General features: G+C 36.6%; 1 protein-coding gene across 5 annotated transcripts in view; it reads right to left on the bottom strand.

Moving 5' to 3' along the window:
- Window positions 1-18,040, bottom strand: part of USP37 (ubiquitin specific peptidase 37) — a 94,584-nt gene that overhangs the window by 18,169 nt on the left and 58,375 nt on the right. For 4 of the 5 annotated variants that reach the window (XM_057503557.1, XM_036915580.2, XM_036915592.2 and 1 more), the window contains 3 exons: window positions 16,771-16,836; window positions 13,942-14,083; window positions 11,624-11,879 (listed from right to left, as the gene is read on the bottom strand). In XM_057503557.1, the coding sequence (XP_057359540.1) occupies window positions 11,624-11,879; window positions 13,942-14,083; window positions 16,771-16,836 (464 nt within the window). The remainder of the gene's footprint in view (window positions 1-11,623; window positions 11,880-13,941; window positions 14,084-16,770; window positions 16,837-18,040) is intronic. The other variant, XM_036915601.2, reaches the window with a different exon arrangement.

Genomic DNA, 18,040 nt, shown 5'->3' with positions numbered 1-18,040 from the left:
ATTGGGCCCTAAATATTTAATAAAAATGTACTGTGTGCCAGGCATTGTTGTAGAAGGTGGGGATATAGTGATAATCAATTAGGGCATGATAGCCCTTACCCTCAAGGAGCCTACGTGCAAAGGATCTTACCATGAGAATGATCTTAACCATATTTGAGGGATAGAGATAGAGAATAACAGTATGGCTAAGGTAGTAGAATGAAAGAATGGGAAAGTGGAGATAAGCTATGGTCAGAAGCTTAGACTGAGTGTAATGGGAAGTCACAGTAAGTTTTAAGCCGAAGAGTGATGGTGTGGTTTGATTCAGAAAGATTACTTTGGCTGCTTTACTCATGAAAGGTTTGTCTGTTGCAAAGCAAGAATGGAGGGAGAGACATTAGGAATCATGTATATTGCCCCAGGTAAGAGATGGAAGACTAGAGCTGTAGCTCTGAAAATGCTGTTATAAATGGTTTGATTCAGGACATATTTTGGAGGTACAGCTAACTGGACTTATTGATGGACTGAATGTGAGGTATGGAGTAAAACAAAAAATCAAGAAAGAAGTATTTTTTGGCCTGAGCAACTGCATTTATGATAGTACTATTTGCTGATATGGGGAAGGCATTTAGGTCGGACAGGCAATAAAAATTAGACAGCCAAATGGACATTTCAGGTAGGCATTTCAATATACAAGTTTAAAGCTTAGGGGAGAGATCCGGGTCAGAGAGATGAATTTGATATTTCATCAGTCTGTGAGGCTGTGGTACTATTTAAAAGCACTTAGGGAAAGAGGTTAAGCAGAAAAGAAGACAGCTAAGGACAATATCCTATGAACATTCCAATAGTTAAGAGTTCTGATGAGGGAAGCAAAATAAACAAACCTTGTAATGAGTAGTTGGTTTAGTAGGAAGAAAAAAACCCCAACAACTGTGGGGTCATGGAAGCTCAGAGAATAACGTTTATGAAGGTTTAAATGTTAAGGAGAGAATGGTGGATTGTGTGAAATACTGCTATGTAAACTTCATAAACACCATACACCATTTCAGTGGAATGGCGGAGGATGAAAGCCCACTTGGAGAAGCTGATGAGAGAAAGGGAGGCGGTAAGAAGGTGGAGAAAATGAAGAAAACAGTTCTTTCAAAGAATTCTGCTGTGAGGGGAGCAAAGAAAGGGGGCAGTAGCTGGAGGGGAACACAAGGTCATAAGAGGGTTTTTTAATGATGGGTGATACTAAGGCACAACAGGAATCATTTAGAAAAGAGGAAAGGTCTTTATAAGGCACAGGTGGATGAGACTCTCGATATGACTGGAGGGACTGGCCTTAAATAGGAACAGAGATACTTCTTCCATAACGAAAGTAAAGGCAGTTTTCATCTATTGCCATCTATTTTCTTTGAAACATATACAGCAAAGTTACGATTGTGTGTGTAAGGAGAACTGGAGATTTGACAATGAGATCCTGGAGACTGAGAAATTTACTAAGGTATAACAGAACTGATTATATTTTGGAGACAAATAATATTTTGGAGACAACTGAGAAAATGTGTGTGGGCTCTATACTGGATTTATATATGGAATTACTGTTAATATTCTTAGGTGTGAAAATTGTAAGAAAATTTCCATATCTTTGGAGATTCAGGCTTAAGTACTTTAGAGTGAAGTGTCTTGTTACCTGCAATTTCAAATTAGTGCCCATTTAAGAGTATAGTCATGAATCTGAGGCTAGTCCAGCCAGCATAGTTTTATGATTTTCTCCAGCAATCTGCAGCTGCTTGGGAGTAGGCATGGAATAAGAGGCTAGCCAATTTGAAAGTTGGGGTTTTGTCAGGTGACTTTGACAGAAGAGAGAAGAAGGAGACAGAGTACCAAAATATGGCACACAGGCTGGGGAAGGAAGTGATGACAAGAGGGAGGTGATAAACAGCAAAAAATCAGAAGTCAAAGGATTACAAGTCTTAATGAGATCATGTAATTACTGGAATAAGAATATGACACCAGGTGATCTGGAAGGAGAGAAGGATATCTCTATAGTACAGTAACTGTGGTTCTCAAACTTTAGCATTCATCAGAATGACTTGGGAATCAAAACACAGAATGATGAGCCTTGCATCCAGAGTTTCTCCTTCAGTAGGTTGGAGAGTCAGGGAGTGGGGGAGAGAATGGCATTTCCAGCAAATTCCTACATGACACTCACAGCCTGGGAACATATTTTGAGAACCACTAATCTAGGGTATGACTTCTGTCAGTGATCAAGATTGGACAGTAGAAAAGATCTTTGGAATTAAGATCAGGAACTGAGAAACCAGGCTGTTGAAAGGATCATTTAGGAAGATGCTGAAGGCCCTAAGAAAGCTGATGGTAGTGACTGCAAAGTAAAAGACAGCTACAGGAAGATAACAGGAGGCAAAGTCTAACATCATGTACTTCAGTGGGATTTTTGTAGGATGAAAGTAAACAAGCAGTTTGAAATGGCAATGGGTAAAAAAGAGAAAACCTACCCCACCTCCAGGCTCTGAAGATTTAGGGTATGGAAAAAAAAACTGCCTATACTTAAAGAGTAGGAAAATCCATAACGGGAGCCTTTCAAAATAAAAAACTGGCCTTGTCTAAGAGAATAAACAACCAAGTGCTATGGGTAAACATCAGGTTCTAGGTTTAAACATGCAAACAAATAATATTTTGGAGACAACTGGGAAAATATGTGTGGGCTCTATACTAGATTTATATATGGAATTACTGTTAATATTCTTAGGTGTGAAAATTGTAAGAAAATTTCCATATCTTTGGAGATTCAGGCTTAAGTACTTTAGAGTGAAGTGTCTCGTTACCTGCAATTTCAAATGGTGTATGTCAACGAACCATTACTATCAGTATTCTTACTCTTGTGCAGTTCCCCTCACAGAGCATCTGGGTGATCTTGTGAGTGTTTCAGCCAATAAATAGTGGTGGAATTGATGCTGTGCTTATTTTAAGCTTAAACATTAAGGAGGCCTGGCAACTTCCCCTTATATGTTTTTGGGAGCCTTGAGCTGTTGTATAAAAAGCTGGGCTACCCTGCTGGAGAGACCACATGGGAGGGAGAGGCTCTGACATGACATGAAGAGATGAAAAGATGAAGAGAGGTGGGAGAGGGGTAAAGGGAGCAGAAGGAAGGCACAGAAACGTTATCTAGCCATTGCAGCTAAGCCTTCTAACCAATACCACCAAGGTGAGACAGTAAGCCATCTTAGATGTTGCAGCCTAGTCAAACTCCAGCCAACATCACATGCAACAGAATCACCAGCTAAAACCAGTCAACCCCCAGAATTTTGAGAGATATTATTGTTGTTTTAAGGCACTTTTAAAGGATAACTGCTATAGAAATACATATACACCCAGCACAGGGGAAGGAAATAAATGTGACAAAATGTTAATTAATGAATCTAGATGAAGCGTACACTAGTGTTCATTGTTTTTTCTTCAGCTTCTCACTGGACTTGAAATTTTAAAAAATAAAATAGAGAGGATTTGATCATATTTGACAATTTCTTAGAATTACTGTTAATTCCTAAAATATGACAACAGGATTGAGGATATTTTTTTTTTAAAGAGTTATCTTTTAGAGATACTGAAATCCTTACTGATGAAATGATCTAATATCTGGGATTTATTTCTACATAATCCAGGTAATAGAATGGGATTAAAAAGGAAGCTGGGGGAGGATTAAAAATGGCAGTGTGAGAGGTGAGACAGAGGCTTCCTCCTAAAACCGCATATAATACAAAAATATAATTAATATAACTAATCCTGAAAGAGCAACAGGAAAGAGGACTGTGCCAGACTGCATACACCTGGCGAAAAGAGCAGATCTCACAGAACAGGGTGACATACTAAAGCTGTGGCCAGGCATGACTCAAGCCCTTCCCCCACCCCAGCTCACCAGTGGGAGGAAGAGAAACTGAGCAGGGAGGGAGCGGAGATCTGGGACTGCTGAATACCTAACTCCGGAGATATGCTCTGGGAGCACAAACCTACATTTCATGGTGCTTGCATGATACTCTCGTGATTAGGGGGTTGGAAAGCTAAGACAGGCAGAATTCCTGGAGAGACTGAGATTCCAGCTGTTTGTGGAAAGCAGGGATCCATATCCAGCTGCTCTGGAACAAAAGAAAGGCGGGCAGTCTGAGAGACTTCCTAACAAGGAAGCCCTTAGCAAGAGGGCTGCTAAAGGGGCAAGGATTGCACAGACCTTACTGCTCAGGAGGAAAGGACAGGTAGACAAAATTGTTTGCGTGCACTCTGCCCAGCAGGTTGGGAGCTTTCACGATCTTCAGGTGCTCTAGCTCCCTGGCTGCCTACACAGCTCCAAGGACCCCCTCCATGATATGCAGCCTACTGCGCCTTTCTCCCGGCCAGCCCCACCTGGCTCACAAACCGGCAAATGCTACCGTGGCGTTAGGCCAGCCAGAGGGAAGATCTGTCTACAGCAACTACAAACGCAAAGCACAGAGGCTTATACCTGTGTGCTTGGCCCACTGGTTCACGCAGTGGAGACAGGCATAGCAACCGGGAAGCAGGAAACAGCTCTTTCCTCCCCCAAGCCACCAATACCACTGCCCTGCAACCCATGATGTTGTTTCAGGGGCTGAGCAGCTCCAGAGAGCAGAGCTTCTGGGTACTAGAGGGCACCATATACAAATATGAAACTCCAAAGGAACCCAGTTCAGAGTAAAATTATTAATACAACTCCTGAGAAAGATTTAAATGACATCGACCTCATAACTCTTCCTGAAAGGGAGTTCAAAATTAAAATCATTAACATGCTTATGGAGGTATAGAAAGATATTCAGGAACTCAGGAATGAATTCCGGTTGGAGACAATCATTGAAGAGCACAATGGAGGGTATTAAAAGCAGATTGGATACAGTGGAGGAGACAATAAATGAAACAGACACTAGAGAAGAGGAATACAAGAAGCTGAGGCACAGAGAGAAAAAAGGATCTCTAGGAATGAAAGAATACTGAGAAAACTGTGCAACGAATCCAAATGGAACAATATTCACATTATAGGGGTACCAGAAGAAGAGAGAGAAAAAGGGATAGAAAGTGTCTTTGAGGAGGTAATTGCTGAAAACTTCCCCAATCTGGGGAAGGAAATAGTTGCTCAGGCCATGGAGGTGCACAGATCTCCCAACACAAGGGACCCAAGGAAGACAACACCAAGACATATACTTATTAAAATGGCAAAGATCAAGGATAAGGACGGACTATTAAGAGCAGCCAGAGAGAAATAAGATCATATAACAAAGGAAAGCCCATCAGGCTACCATCAGACTTCTCAACAGAAACCTTACAGGCCAGAAGGGAGTAGCATGATGCATTTAATGCAATGAAGCAGAAGGGCCTTGAACCAAGATTACTTTATCTGGCAAGATTATCATTTAAATTTGAAGGAGGGATTAAACAATTTCCAGATAAGCAAAAGCTGAGAGAATTTACCTCCCAAAAACCATCTCTACAGTGTATTTTGGAGGGACTGTTATAGATGGAAGTGTTCCTAAGGTTTAATAGCTGTCACCAGAGGAAATAAAACCACAGTAAAGAAAGTAGAACAGCTAATTACTAAGCAAATGCAAAATTAAATTAACTATCCCCAAAATCAATCAAGGGATAGACAAAGAGTACAGAATATGATACCTAATATATAAAGAATGGAGGAGGAAGAAAAAGGGGGAGAGAAAAAAAAAACCTTTAGACTGTGATTGTAATAGCATATTAAGTGAGTTAAGTTGTACTCTTAGATAGTAAGGAAGTTAACCTTGAACCTTTGGTAACCACGAATCTAAAGCCTGCAATGGCAATAAGTACATACCTAACGATAATCACCCTAAATGTAAATAGACTGAATAAATCAATCAAAAGACAGAGAGTCCCTGAATGGATAAAAAAAATAACACCCATCTATATGCTGCCTACAAGAGACTCATTTTAAACCCAAAGACATACATAGACTAAAAGTGAAGGGATAGAAAAAGATATTTCATGCAACTAATAGGGAGAAAAAAGCAGAGTTGCAGTACTTGTATCAGACAAAATAGACTTCAAAACAAAGAAACTCACAAGAGACAAAGAAGGACATTACATAATGATAAAAGGGTCAATCCAACAAGAAGATATAACCATTATAAATATCTATGCTCCCAACATAGGATCACCCACATATGTGAAACAAATACTAACAGAATTAAAGGGGGAAATAGAATGCAATGCATTCATTCTAGGAGACTTCAACACTCCAATCACTCTAAAGGACAGATCAACCAGACAGAAAATAAGTAAGGAGATAGAGGCACTGAACAACACATTAGAACAGATGAACCTAACAGACACCTACAGAACTCTACACCCAAAAGCAGCAGAATACACATTCTTCTCAAGTGCACATGGAAGATTTTCAAGAATAGATCATATACTAGGTCACAAAAAGAGCCTTGGTAAATTCAAAGATTGAAATTGTACCAACTAGTTTCTCAGACCACAAAGGTATGAAACTAGAAATAAATTACGCAAAGAAAATGAAAAATCCTACAAACACACGGAGCCTTCACAACATGCTCCTAAATAACCAATGGATCAATGACCAAACAAAAACAGATCAAGCAATATATGGAGACAAAAATTCAACACCACAAAATCCGTGGGACACAGCGAAGGCTATGCTAAGAGGAAAGTATATTGCAATACAGGTCTACCTCAGGAAAGAAGAACAATCCCATATGAGCAGTCTAAACTCACAATTAATGAAACTAGAAAAAGAAGAACAAATCAGACCCAAAGTCAGTAGGAGAGGGGGCATAATAAAGATTAGAGCATAAATAAATAAAATCGAGAAGAATAAAACAGTAGAAAGAATCAATGAAAGCAAGAACTGGTTCTTCAAGAAAATAAACAAAATAGATAAACCCCTAGCCACATTTATCAAGAAAAAAAGAGAGTCTACTCACAAAAACAGAATCAGAAATGAGAAAGGAAAAATCACTACAAACAGACACCACAGAAATACAAAGAAGTATTAGAGAATACTATGAAAAATTATATGCTAACAAACTGGATAATCTAGAAGAAATGGACAACTTTCTAGAAAAATACAACCTTCCAAGGCTGACCCAGAAAGAAACAGAAAATCTGAACAGACCAATCACTAGCAATAAAACTGAACTGGTAATCAAAAACCTACCTAAGAACAAAATACCTGGACCAGATTACCTCACCACTGAATTTTATCAAACATTTAGTGAAGACCTAATACCTATTCTCCTTAAAGTTTTCCGAAGAGTAGAAGAAGAGGGAATACTTCCAAACTCATTCCATGAGGCCAGCATCACTCTAATACCAAAACTAGGCAAAGACACCACAAAAAAAGAAAATTACAGACCAACATCCCTGATGAACATAGATGCAAAAATACTCAACAAAATTTTAGCAAACCGAATTCAAAGATACATCAAAAAGATCATCCATCATGATCAAGTAGGATTTATTCCAGGGATGCAAGGATGGAACAACATTCGAAAATCCATCAACATCATCCACCACATCAACAGAAAGGACAAAAACCACATGATCATCTCCACAGATGCTGAAAAAGCATTTGACACAATTCAACATCCACTCATGATAAAAACTCTCAACAAAATGGGTATAGAGGGCAAGTACCTCAATATAATAAAGGCCATATATGACAAACCCACAGCCAACATTATACTTAACAGCGAGAAGCTGAGAGCTTTTCCTTTAAGATTGGGAACAAGACAAGATGCCCACTCTCCCCACTTCTATTTAACATAGTACTGGAGGTCCTAGCCACGGCAATCAGCCAACACAAAGAAATAAAAGGCATCCAGATTGGCAAGGAGGAGGTTAAACTGTCCCTGTGTGCAGATGACATGATATTGTACATAAAAAACCCTAAAGAATCTACTCCAAAACTACTAGATCTAATATCTGAATTCAGCAAAGTTGCATGATACAAAATTAATATGCAGAAATCTGTGGCATTCCTATACACTAACAATGAACTAGCAGAGAGAGAAATCAGGAAAACAATTCCATTCAATTGCATCAAAAAGAATAAAATACCTAGTAATAAACCTAACCAAGAAAGTGAAAGACTTATACTCTGAAAACTACAAGACACTCATGACAGAAATTAAAGAAGATACCAATAAATGGAAACTCATCTCGTGCTCATGGATAGGAAGAATTAATATTGTCAAAATGGCCATCCTGTTTAAAGCAATCTGCAGATTCAATGCAATCCCTATCAAAATACCAACAGCATTCTTCAATGAACTAGAGAAAATCATTCTAAAATTCATATGGAATCACAAAAGACCCCGAATAGCCAAAGCAATCCTGAGAAGGAAGAATAAAGCAGGGGGGATTATGCTCCCCAACTTCAAGCTCTACTACAAAGTCACAGTAATCAAGACAATGTGGTACTGGCACAAGAACAGACCCACAGACCAATGGAACAGACTAGAGAGCCCTGATATAAACCCAAGCATATATGGTCAATTAATATATGATAAAGGAGCTATGTACATACAATGGGGAAATGACAGCCTCTTCAACATCTGGTGTTGGCAAAACTGGACAGCTACATGCAAGAGAATGGAACTGGACTATTGTTTAATCCCATACACTAAAGTAAACTCAAAATGGATCAAAGACCTGAATGTAAGTCATGAAACCATAAAACTCTTAGAAGAAAACATAGGCAAAAATCTCCTGAATAGAAGCATGAGCAACTTCTTCCTGAATGCATCTCCTCGAGCAAGGGAAACAAAAGCAAAAATGAACTCATTGGACTACATCAAACTAAAAAGTTTCTGTACAGCAAAGGACACCATCAACAGAACAAAAAGGCATCCTATAGTATGGGAGAATATATTTATAAATGACATATCCGACAAGGGGTTAACATCCAAAATATATAAAGAACTTACATGCCTCAACACCCAAAAAGCAAATAACTCAATTAAAAAATGGGCTGAGGATACGAAGAGGCAATTCTCCAAAGAAGAAATTCAGATGGCCAACAGACACATGAAAAGATGCTCCACATCACTAATCATCAGGGAAATGCAAATACAAACCACAATGAGGTATCACCTCACACCAGCATCAAAAAGGATGGCCAGCATTGAAAAGACTAAGAACAAAAAATGCTGGCGAGGATGCGGAGAAAGGAGAACCCTCCTACACTGCTGGTTGGAATGTAAGCTAGTCAACAATTGTGGAAAGCAATATGGAGGTTCCTCAAAAAACTAAAAAAAGAAATACCATTTGACCCAGAAATCCCAGTCCTTGGAATTTACACAAAGAATACAATTTTTCAGATTCAAAAAGACATATGCACCCTTATGTTTACTGCAGCACTTTTTACAATGGCTAAGATATGGAAGCAACCTAAGTGTCCATCAGTAGATGAATGGATAAAGAAGATATGGTACATATACACAATGGAATACTATTCAGCCATAAGAAAGAAACAAATCCTACCATTTGCAACAATATGGATGGAGCTGGAGGATATTCTGCTCAGTGAAATAAGCCAGGCAGAGAAAGACAAGTACCAAATGATTTTCCTCATTTATGGAGTATAACAACAAAGCAAAACTGCAGGAACAAAATTGCAGCAGACTCACAGACTCCAAGAAGGGACTAGTGATTACCAAAGCGAGGGGTGGGGTACATTGGGTGTGGAGGGAGGGAGAAGGGGATTGAGGGGTATTATGTTTAGTACACATCGTGTGGGGGGTCACGGGGAAAACAGTGTAGCACAGAGAAGGCAAATAGTGAATCTGTGGCATCTTACTAGAGTGATGGACAGTGACTGCACTAGGGTATGGGTGGGGTCTTGATAATATGGGTAAATGTAGTAACCACATTGTTTTTTCATGTGAAACCTTCATAAGAGTGTATATCAATAATATCTTAATAAAAAAATTAAAAAAACAGCGTAACTGCTAAAAAATAAAAATAAAATAAATTTAAAAAAAGGAAGCTGGGGTGCAGATGAAACAAGATTACTGGCATTTTGTTTATAATTGCTGGTAATGGGTACAAAGGGGAAGGCTCACCATACTCACCCACTTTTGTCTTTGCTCACTATTATCCTTAAGTTTAAAAAATAAGGAATTGCAGAAGCAACAGTATCTTTTGGTTTCAGTTACAGTAGGAAGGTGAATGAAATGGTGAGGTTAAAAAAACAGAAAACACAACTGTGACCTGCATCCAATGAGGAAGAAGGTGGCTAAAGAATAGAGGATATTATCTAAAGGATATAATGAGTTTGCTTACTAATGAGTTTGCTCTTCTCAGAACTGCCTGTAGTCGTAAATCACCTGTAATTATTAATGATTTTGATAACCTCAGTGTTCTCCATTGGCACAAATAATCTAGAACTACTTGTACATAAGAATAACCTCCTTTGTTAACTGTAGGGAGATGTAGGACTGAGCAAAGAATTGAAAGGAAGAGGTGAAGGGAGGAAATAAAGTGGCAAGGGACAAAAGCAGTAATATTAGCCAATGATATCTAAGGGCAGTAATTATAAGTTTAATAATAGAATAAAAATCATAAGGATACTTTCATCTAGAGGGGAAAAGGAGGAATACCTATATTTTAAAAAATCATTGTTTCTAGTTAAATTGAATATATATTAATTCTTGCTTCACTTGCACATAAAATTCAAAATTGATAAGGTCCTAATCCCAAGAATATAAAAAATAATTTTGTGATATACTACCATTCTCTTCATCTCCCAAATCCTAGGCTTGCTGTACTAAAACACATTAGCTAGCTAGAGATAGATATTAGGCGTATCAGGAGAAAAGAATGAGTGTTGGCCATAGAGTGGTAGTAAAAATTTTCTACCTAGAAATCTTAAAATACCCATAGCGTAAGGCAAGGAGGCTCAGCCCTGTTGTTCCCTTTTTTAGCTTGAGAAATAAAATATGAATAAGTTACCACAAAAATGATTTTTTATCTGTATAGCCCTTTACATCATATGTATATACTATCCAACATTTTACTTACAACCTTCTAAAGTATGTCTAGTAGATCCCCATAGAGGTAAGAAAGAGGTTATTAAAGAGGTTAAAAAAAAAAAATTAACAGTTAGTTAAATGGTATAGCCAAGACTAGAGGCCCCAGACTTGACCTCTTAGTTCAGTGGTCTTTCTACCAGCAGGGATGAACTCAAAGGAGAATAGGGAACTCAAATTATTTATACACTGAAACTCAGCACAAGTCCAGATATAAATGAAGAAAGAATTAGACAAATTTCTGAGAGCAGTGGTGAGAGAGAAGTGATCTAAAACTCACAAATATTTATTAAATGCACATAAGAATACTAACTTTTCTTTTGATATGTACCTTTCTCTTTTAATATGGCATACTTTACCACTAGGTTCTGGGACTACTCAAAATAGTTACTTCTCATTTGTTAAACTGTTAAAAAAGCATGAAAGTTATTTAATTAGCTCTGTTATACAAATCCATCTCACCTCCCATTATTTAGAAGCCACTTGTTAATATAAGGCTTTGGAACACAGTTGTGACTTGTTTAACAGTTGTTTATCTTCATTGAACCTACCTGACTCTATGATTGTTTTGGGCTTCTCAGTCTCCATAGGGTCTGGATTTTCAGGCATTTCTTGAATATCATCTTCTGCAAATCCAGTATCTGGGCTGCTGGTTGGTTTATCATCATCTTCATGACTCAGAGATGGTGAAGCTTCTCTCTTACTTATCTCTAAAACTGCTGCTAGAAGCTCTTCTTCGCTTATCCCATCATATCCTGAGTTTTCCAGTTCGGATTTATCAGGCTCTATTCTGCATAATTTTGATTCCTGGTACCAAGAGAGTTACTTTTAGAGGAAAGCAGAATGCCTACAAATACATCAATCTTAAGAGTTTTAAGTGAGACGTTTATTTCTTAGAAGTTTCCTTTCTTTGATGCTTACGTTATTTAACATTCAATAACCAATATATAAACTCACCGGCAAGCCTAATTTTCTTTTAATAGTAACTATGTAAATATATGTTTATTTTCTTGATTATAATAAGTGTGGAATATGCTTTTTGTAGAAATTTGGAAAAGACAAAACTAAACTTTAAAATTCACTCAAAATCCATCACTCAGATAATTACAGTAAGTATTTTTGGTATACTTTCTTCCATATATACATAGATCATACTGTAAATATTCTGTCACTACATCTAATATTCCTTTTTAAATGCTGGCAGGTCTTGTTCATTTTTTTTAACAAACAAGAAAAATAAAAACTGCATCAGAATAATAACTACTATTTTCTGAATAACCTTCTCTCATTTCTGGGAGAATTTCTGAGCTATCATTTTTTGTTCAAGATGAGCAACCTGACAAACCACTTCTAGTTTTAAAGGGTTTAAAGTAAGATGAAACAAGTCAAAACAAAAAATAAATACTAAAATAATCGTTATCTTACCAAAAGGGAGGTTTAAAATCAGTCACATGATATGACAGAAACTCTTAGAAAAGCTTATATTTTCAAAGTATTAACTATCAGTATGTGTCAAGAGAGATGATGTAGTTATGTCCTCACACCCATTATTTAAACCTTTGAATTACCTGGTTGGCCATGTTTACTCTGTTTTCTGTATTAACAATTAATACCAAAATAAAGCAAGTTATTATTTGAGTACAAATACGTTAAAGTAGCTCTGAAGGTTAATAGGAGAAAGCAGTTTATCTACAACAACTTCCATTTCTTAGAAGTCTCAATCCTGGAAGCAACCTAAGTGCCCACTGGTGGATGAATGAACAAAGAAGATATGGTATACACACACGTATATACCTATGCTGAAATACTATTTAGCCATAAAAAGAATGAAATCTTGCCATCTGCGACATGGAGGCATGCACCTTGTGGTTATTATGCTAAGTCAGTCAGATAGAGAAAGACATAGAATCTCACCTATATGTGGACAAAAAATAAATAAATAAAACCAAAAAACCAAGCTCATAGATACAAAGAAGAGATAGGTAGTTGCCAAAGGTTATGTGTTGGGGGTATGGGTGAAATGGTTGTAGGGGGGTCAAAAGGTACAAACTTTCAGTTATAAAATAGGTAAATCATGGGGATATAAATGTGTGGCACATTTACAGGTAATAAAACTGTATTACACATTTGAAAGTTGCTAAGAGTAGCTCACCATAAGAAAAAAAAATTTTTTGTAACTATGTATGGTAATGTATGTTAACTAGACTTCATGTGGTGATCATTTTGGAATATATAAAAATATGGAATCATATATTGTACAACTGAAACTAATATAATGTTAGGTGTCAATTATACCTCAAAAAACAAAGCAAAACCCAGTCTCAATCTACCTTTAAACAGACTGGTTTGTAGCTACACATAAAGTATACCATTTAAAACTAGTGTTTGACAAAACAAACAAAACAGCAATAGACTCAAAGACACTGAGAAGTGACTGGTGGTTACCATGGGGGAGGGGTTAGATGGGTGGTAGAGGGTGAGGGGGATAAAAGGGCACAGAAAATTCTCAATCACAGTGTAAGTTGGTCACAGGCATGGTAGTACAGCATGGAGAACATACCCAATGATTCTGTGATATCTTCCTATGTTGACAGATAGTAACTGCACTTGTGGGGGTAAAGATTTAATAGTATGTGTAACTGTTGAACTACTTTCTTGTATACTTGAAACCAATATACAATTGTATATCAACTATACTTCAATAAAAAAGACATTAACCCCACCCCCCACAAAAAAAACTACTGTTTGAACATACCCATTAAGTTTATGATCTACTTAGTGTATTTATTTAGTCTGATGATGGGGCATTTGTTTGGACAGTAAGAAGTATATAAATCTTTGTCAGGTATTTTGATGAGAAATTACTTACTTTTTCCAAGTCTTCCTGCTGATGTTCACAGCCTGACATTTCACAAAGTCTCTGGCAAAGGGCTACAGAGCGTTTTAGCTCATCCTCACTGTCTGAATCAAGGCATAAAGCCAAGGAGCTCTTGGATTTGAAGGTGAAATTCCTATAATTTAAGAAAAAAAAAACCCTTATTTAGTCTCATAAACAACATTTGTCCTTGTTATACTTCTGATGTAAGAATACCAATAAAACAAAAAGCTTTTCCATTATGGAAATGATTTAACAGAGGAAAAAAAGATACAGCAAAAGAGATACCTTTGCCCTACTCCAAAAGAGCCATGCTTTAAAAATCAGACAACTCTTAAGCTAGTACATCATCAGTAAACCAATCACTTTGTGCCTTTTTTCTTTTAATGATTAACCCCAAAGATGTTTATTATCTTTATAAAGCCAAGTACTCTACTGAATGCATGCAGACATAGCAATGAATAAATGTTTTTGACAAGAGGGTACATGAGGACTAATTTTTGATCTTTTAAATTATGATCTATGTACTTTAAAATTAACAGTAACATTCCACTTATCCAACTATATATATAGTTCAGACTTCTGGTAACCTGTATCTTCCAGAACACAGGGATTCAAAAGTAAAAAGGCTTCTGAGGAAGCAGCAGTTTCAAAACCATGCACTTCACTTTTTAGACAGGGACCCTTTCTTTTCCCAGGAAATGGTGTATAAAATAATGTAGCAAGTTCATCAAGAAATGAGAGCTAAGAAATGAGAGAGAATAGCCACAAAAAGGACCATAAAGAACTATAAAATCACTTAATATAAAGGTAAACTGTCTTGTAAGAAGAGCCTCTGAGGGCTTTACTATATTAAAACAGAGTGTAATAACTGATGCTCATAATGCTGATTTTAAGTCATTACAATATTAAGTTATCTTCAGTGTATTTTATTTACAAATTTAAGGAATTCTATAGGGTTATAAAGAATACAACTACCTAAAATGGTTAAAAAATTTTGAAGATTAATACTTAAAAGGCAATCTTCAGTTATATAAAAATGCATCTATGTGGAATATCAAATATCATTCTTCCATGATACCAGATAAGTAAGGTGTTACTGTGCTGTCTCCTAAGTGAGCTAAAGATAAACTAAAGGAAAAATGGTAAAGGTCAAAGAGCATGAATTTTCTTTGATGGAGGATAACATAAATTCATATGCTGTACTAAAAGAATATATAAAATGGAAATTGGAAAAATGCAATTAATCTAAATGTGAACACTGTAAATAAATATATAGAAAGATGGCACCAAGAAGTAAGAGGCCACAATGGAAACCAGGATTGCATAGCAATGTAGATCAAAGAAAAGAGGCAAGTGGTCAATGATAAGGCGAAACACAGCCTGTGGCTGAGAGCAGCGAGGTTATCACTGCACTCCAGCCTGAACACCTGAATAACCAACCTCCCATTACATGTTTAAAAGGGTTTTTCGTATAACTTAGAAATAGCCAATTAGCCATTTTAATTCTTCATTTCTGATTTCATGCTTACCAAGCAAAACCGAACATATAAATTTGTTTACCCATGCAAATAAATACTTTGTTGAAGGAGGGTGACACCTGGCTACTAATGTACCAGGGTCAAATGTGACAAATGACAAAAGACATTGTAGAAGAACCAAAGTTACTCTGATTCATAACTCAGCCTCTTTTAAGTTTGATCGGCATGACAAGTCTTCTAGGGCCTAATTATCCTTTGCAGACCAACTCTCAAATTCTTACACCAGTAGACCCTGGAGAACAGATGACCATGCCAATTATAATGATGCCCAATGAAACCACTTCTTTCTTGAAACTATAGTGATTTGGTACATAAAGAGTGCATTCCATTAATAGTTACTATATTTACAGAAGGCAGCTTGCCTGTAGTAATGAAAAATATTCATCCTGTAAATGCATCACTTGCTCACTTTCTAAGCAGCCAAGTGGTATTGCTCATTTGTATCTTGAGAACGGACAAGAGTATTCATATCGGTACCAATTCAGATTTCTAGTCATGTTAGTCATCTGGTTTTAATTGCACTGAAAAATAATTAACAGGAGGAAAAGAAAATAACAGTTCCCAAATGTCATTTTATGGTTGTATAAGCCCCCCCAAAAGCCCTTCAACAATTAAAGTGTCTCTTTTCTAAAAGTACCTTGGGACAACAAAGTTTTAGAAAAACTAATTTTAAAGACAAAATGACAAACAAGTCATTTAGAATTGTCTAATCAGGAACTGTTGTGCTTCTAGTTAAATCACAGAGGAGGTATATTTTTAAAAAGGCACTTGTTTTCCTTCTTGGACAAACTTTTGGTCTTAGGCAAAAAATACAAAACATTTGCAGAACAGCTACATTCCAGTGTATGTTTGTTTCCCTGCTTCCTTTTCAGAATTGCTCCAGTTCAATGTTTAAGACAAGAAGTCCCAGACCGGCTAGCAACAGGTGAAAAGGTATTTTGGGATCTCCATGTGTATCTTTGAGGAATGGTGCTTCAGTCCTTAAAATCCCTCATCATCAATTTCTAAAGTCATAGGATAAAAATATTACATATTAATACATGACTTAAGTTTTAAAACAAATTTGGGAGGATCACCTGAACTTTTTCACAATTAAAAAAGGTGTCATACCCTAGATTATAGTTTAAGGCAGATTCAGGAAAATTCCAAAGTATAGTAATACAGAGCAGTTATCATGCAAAAAGAGAAAAAATAAAGAAAAGGGATGGGGATAATCTTGGAAATTAGGGTAAGCCAAATCCTTAAAAATACAAATCTTGGGTACACAAGGAACATAACTCACTTTGAAGGTGTAGAAGGGCTGGTGATGCAGGAATTCACCATTTGAGAGGCTTTCAATGGTCTAGAACTATCAGAAAATTAGAAGATATATAATGTATACAATTACAGTATTAAAAATATATAATTAACTTACAAAATGAATTATTATATACTATTGTCCTTTATATATCCTCTTAAAAAGCAAGCAATTTTAATACTCTTAGTAGCAATAGAGGCCAAAGGGAAAACAAAATACCACCTCTAGGCTCTCCTGGATCCAATGATCTAAATAAACAGCATTGGAAACAAAGCAAATGTAATGCATATGAAAAGAACAACTTGGGAAAAATTATCTTAGTTCTTTACTTATAAGCAATAAAGTATTAATAGCTCTCATTTATTGAGGACTTATGAGATGTCAAGCACTGTAGTAAAAACTCACGTGTATAACCTCACTTAATGTTTACAACCACCCTATTGTTTTCCCTACAGATAGGTCAAGAAATTTGTCCCAAGGTTTAAAGTTATTAAATTGTAGAGTCAGACAGCCTGGCTTCAGGCCTGTAATCATGAACAGTCGACACCAATGGTTTGACACAGTACTACTGACAAAAAGAGTAATAGTTCTACCAGTAGAGAGCAGTTTGCATCAAGCAAAAACATCTATTCCAAAGAAAGTCCTAAGAGAAAACCAGAAACCCAAGACTTTCTGGGAACATGTCTGTATTAGTAGACCCATTGAGGCCTTTAGCATAAGCTTATATAATAACGCATATATTCAAATTATTAATCCAAGGGGAAACATATTTTACAAAACTGCATCACTTCATGTTAGCAAATGTTCATTCATTTTCTGAAATGTCTACTACTCTAGCCAAGAGACTTGGCTCTTCCAGTTTCTAAAAAATAAGTATTTTTGGACCACTTTGGATCTTCTATGTAAAATTAAGAATTTGGGCAAAATCTCTAAAATCCCTTTTACTTATACAGTTCCAGAGTTTTCTGGTTCTACCAAACTAGTGTTCAAGTATAAAAAAGAACTATATAATCCATGGCTCCAAAGTAGTAATTCAAGTACACAGAAGAAAGAGCAGCATTCAGAGAAGTCCTAAAGTTTTTCTGGCATACATGATGAAGCGAAATCAAGAAGTAAAGGTTACTTCTTTCCACATGGAAGAATTTCTAGAAGCCAATGAAGTTCTTCACTCATACTGGTGATAATACATTTATGAAGACATAACCAATTTATTTATTGGTGATGTGAATACACAACCAATTTGGGGGGCCCCAGC

Source organism: Manis pentadactyla, chromosome 6 (assembly GCF_030020395.1).
Source record: "Manis pentadactyla isolate mManPen7 chromosome 6, mManPen7.hap1, whole genome shotgun sequence".
Taxonomy (NCBI): Eukaryota; Metazoa; Chordata; class Mammalia; order Pholidota; family Manidae; genus Manis; species Manis pentadactyla.
This window is presented reverse-complemented; position numbering and strand designations above follow the sequence as displayed.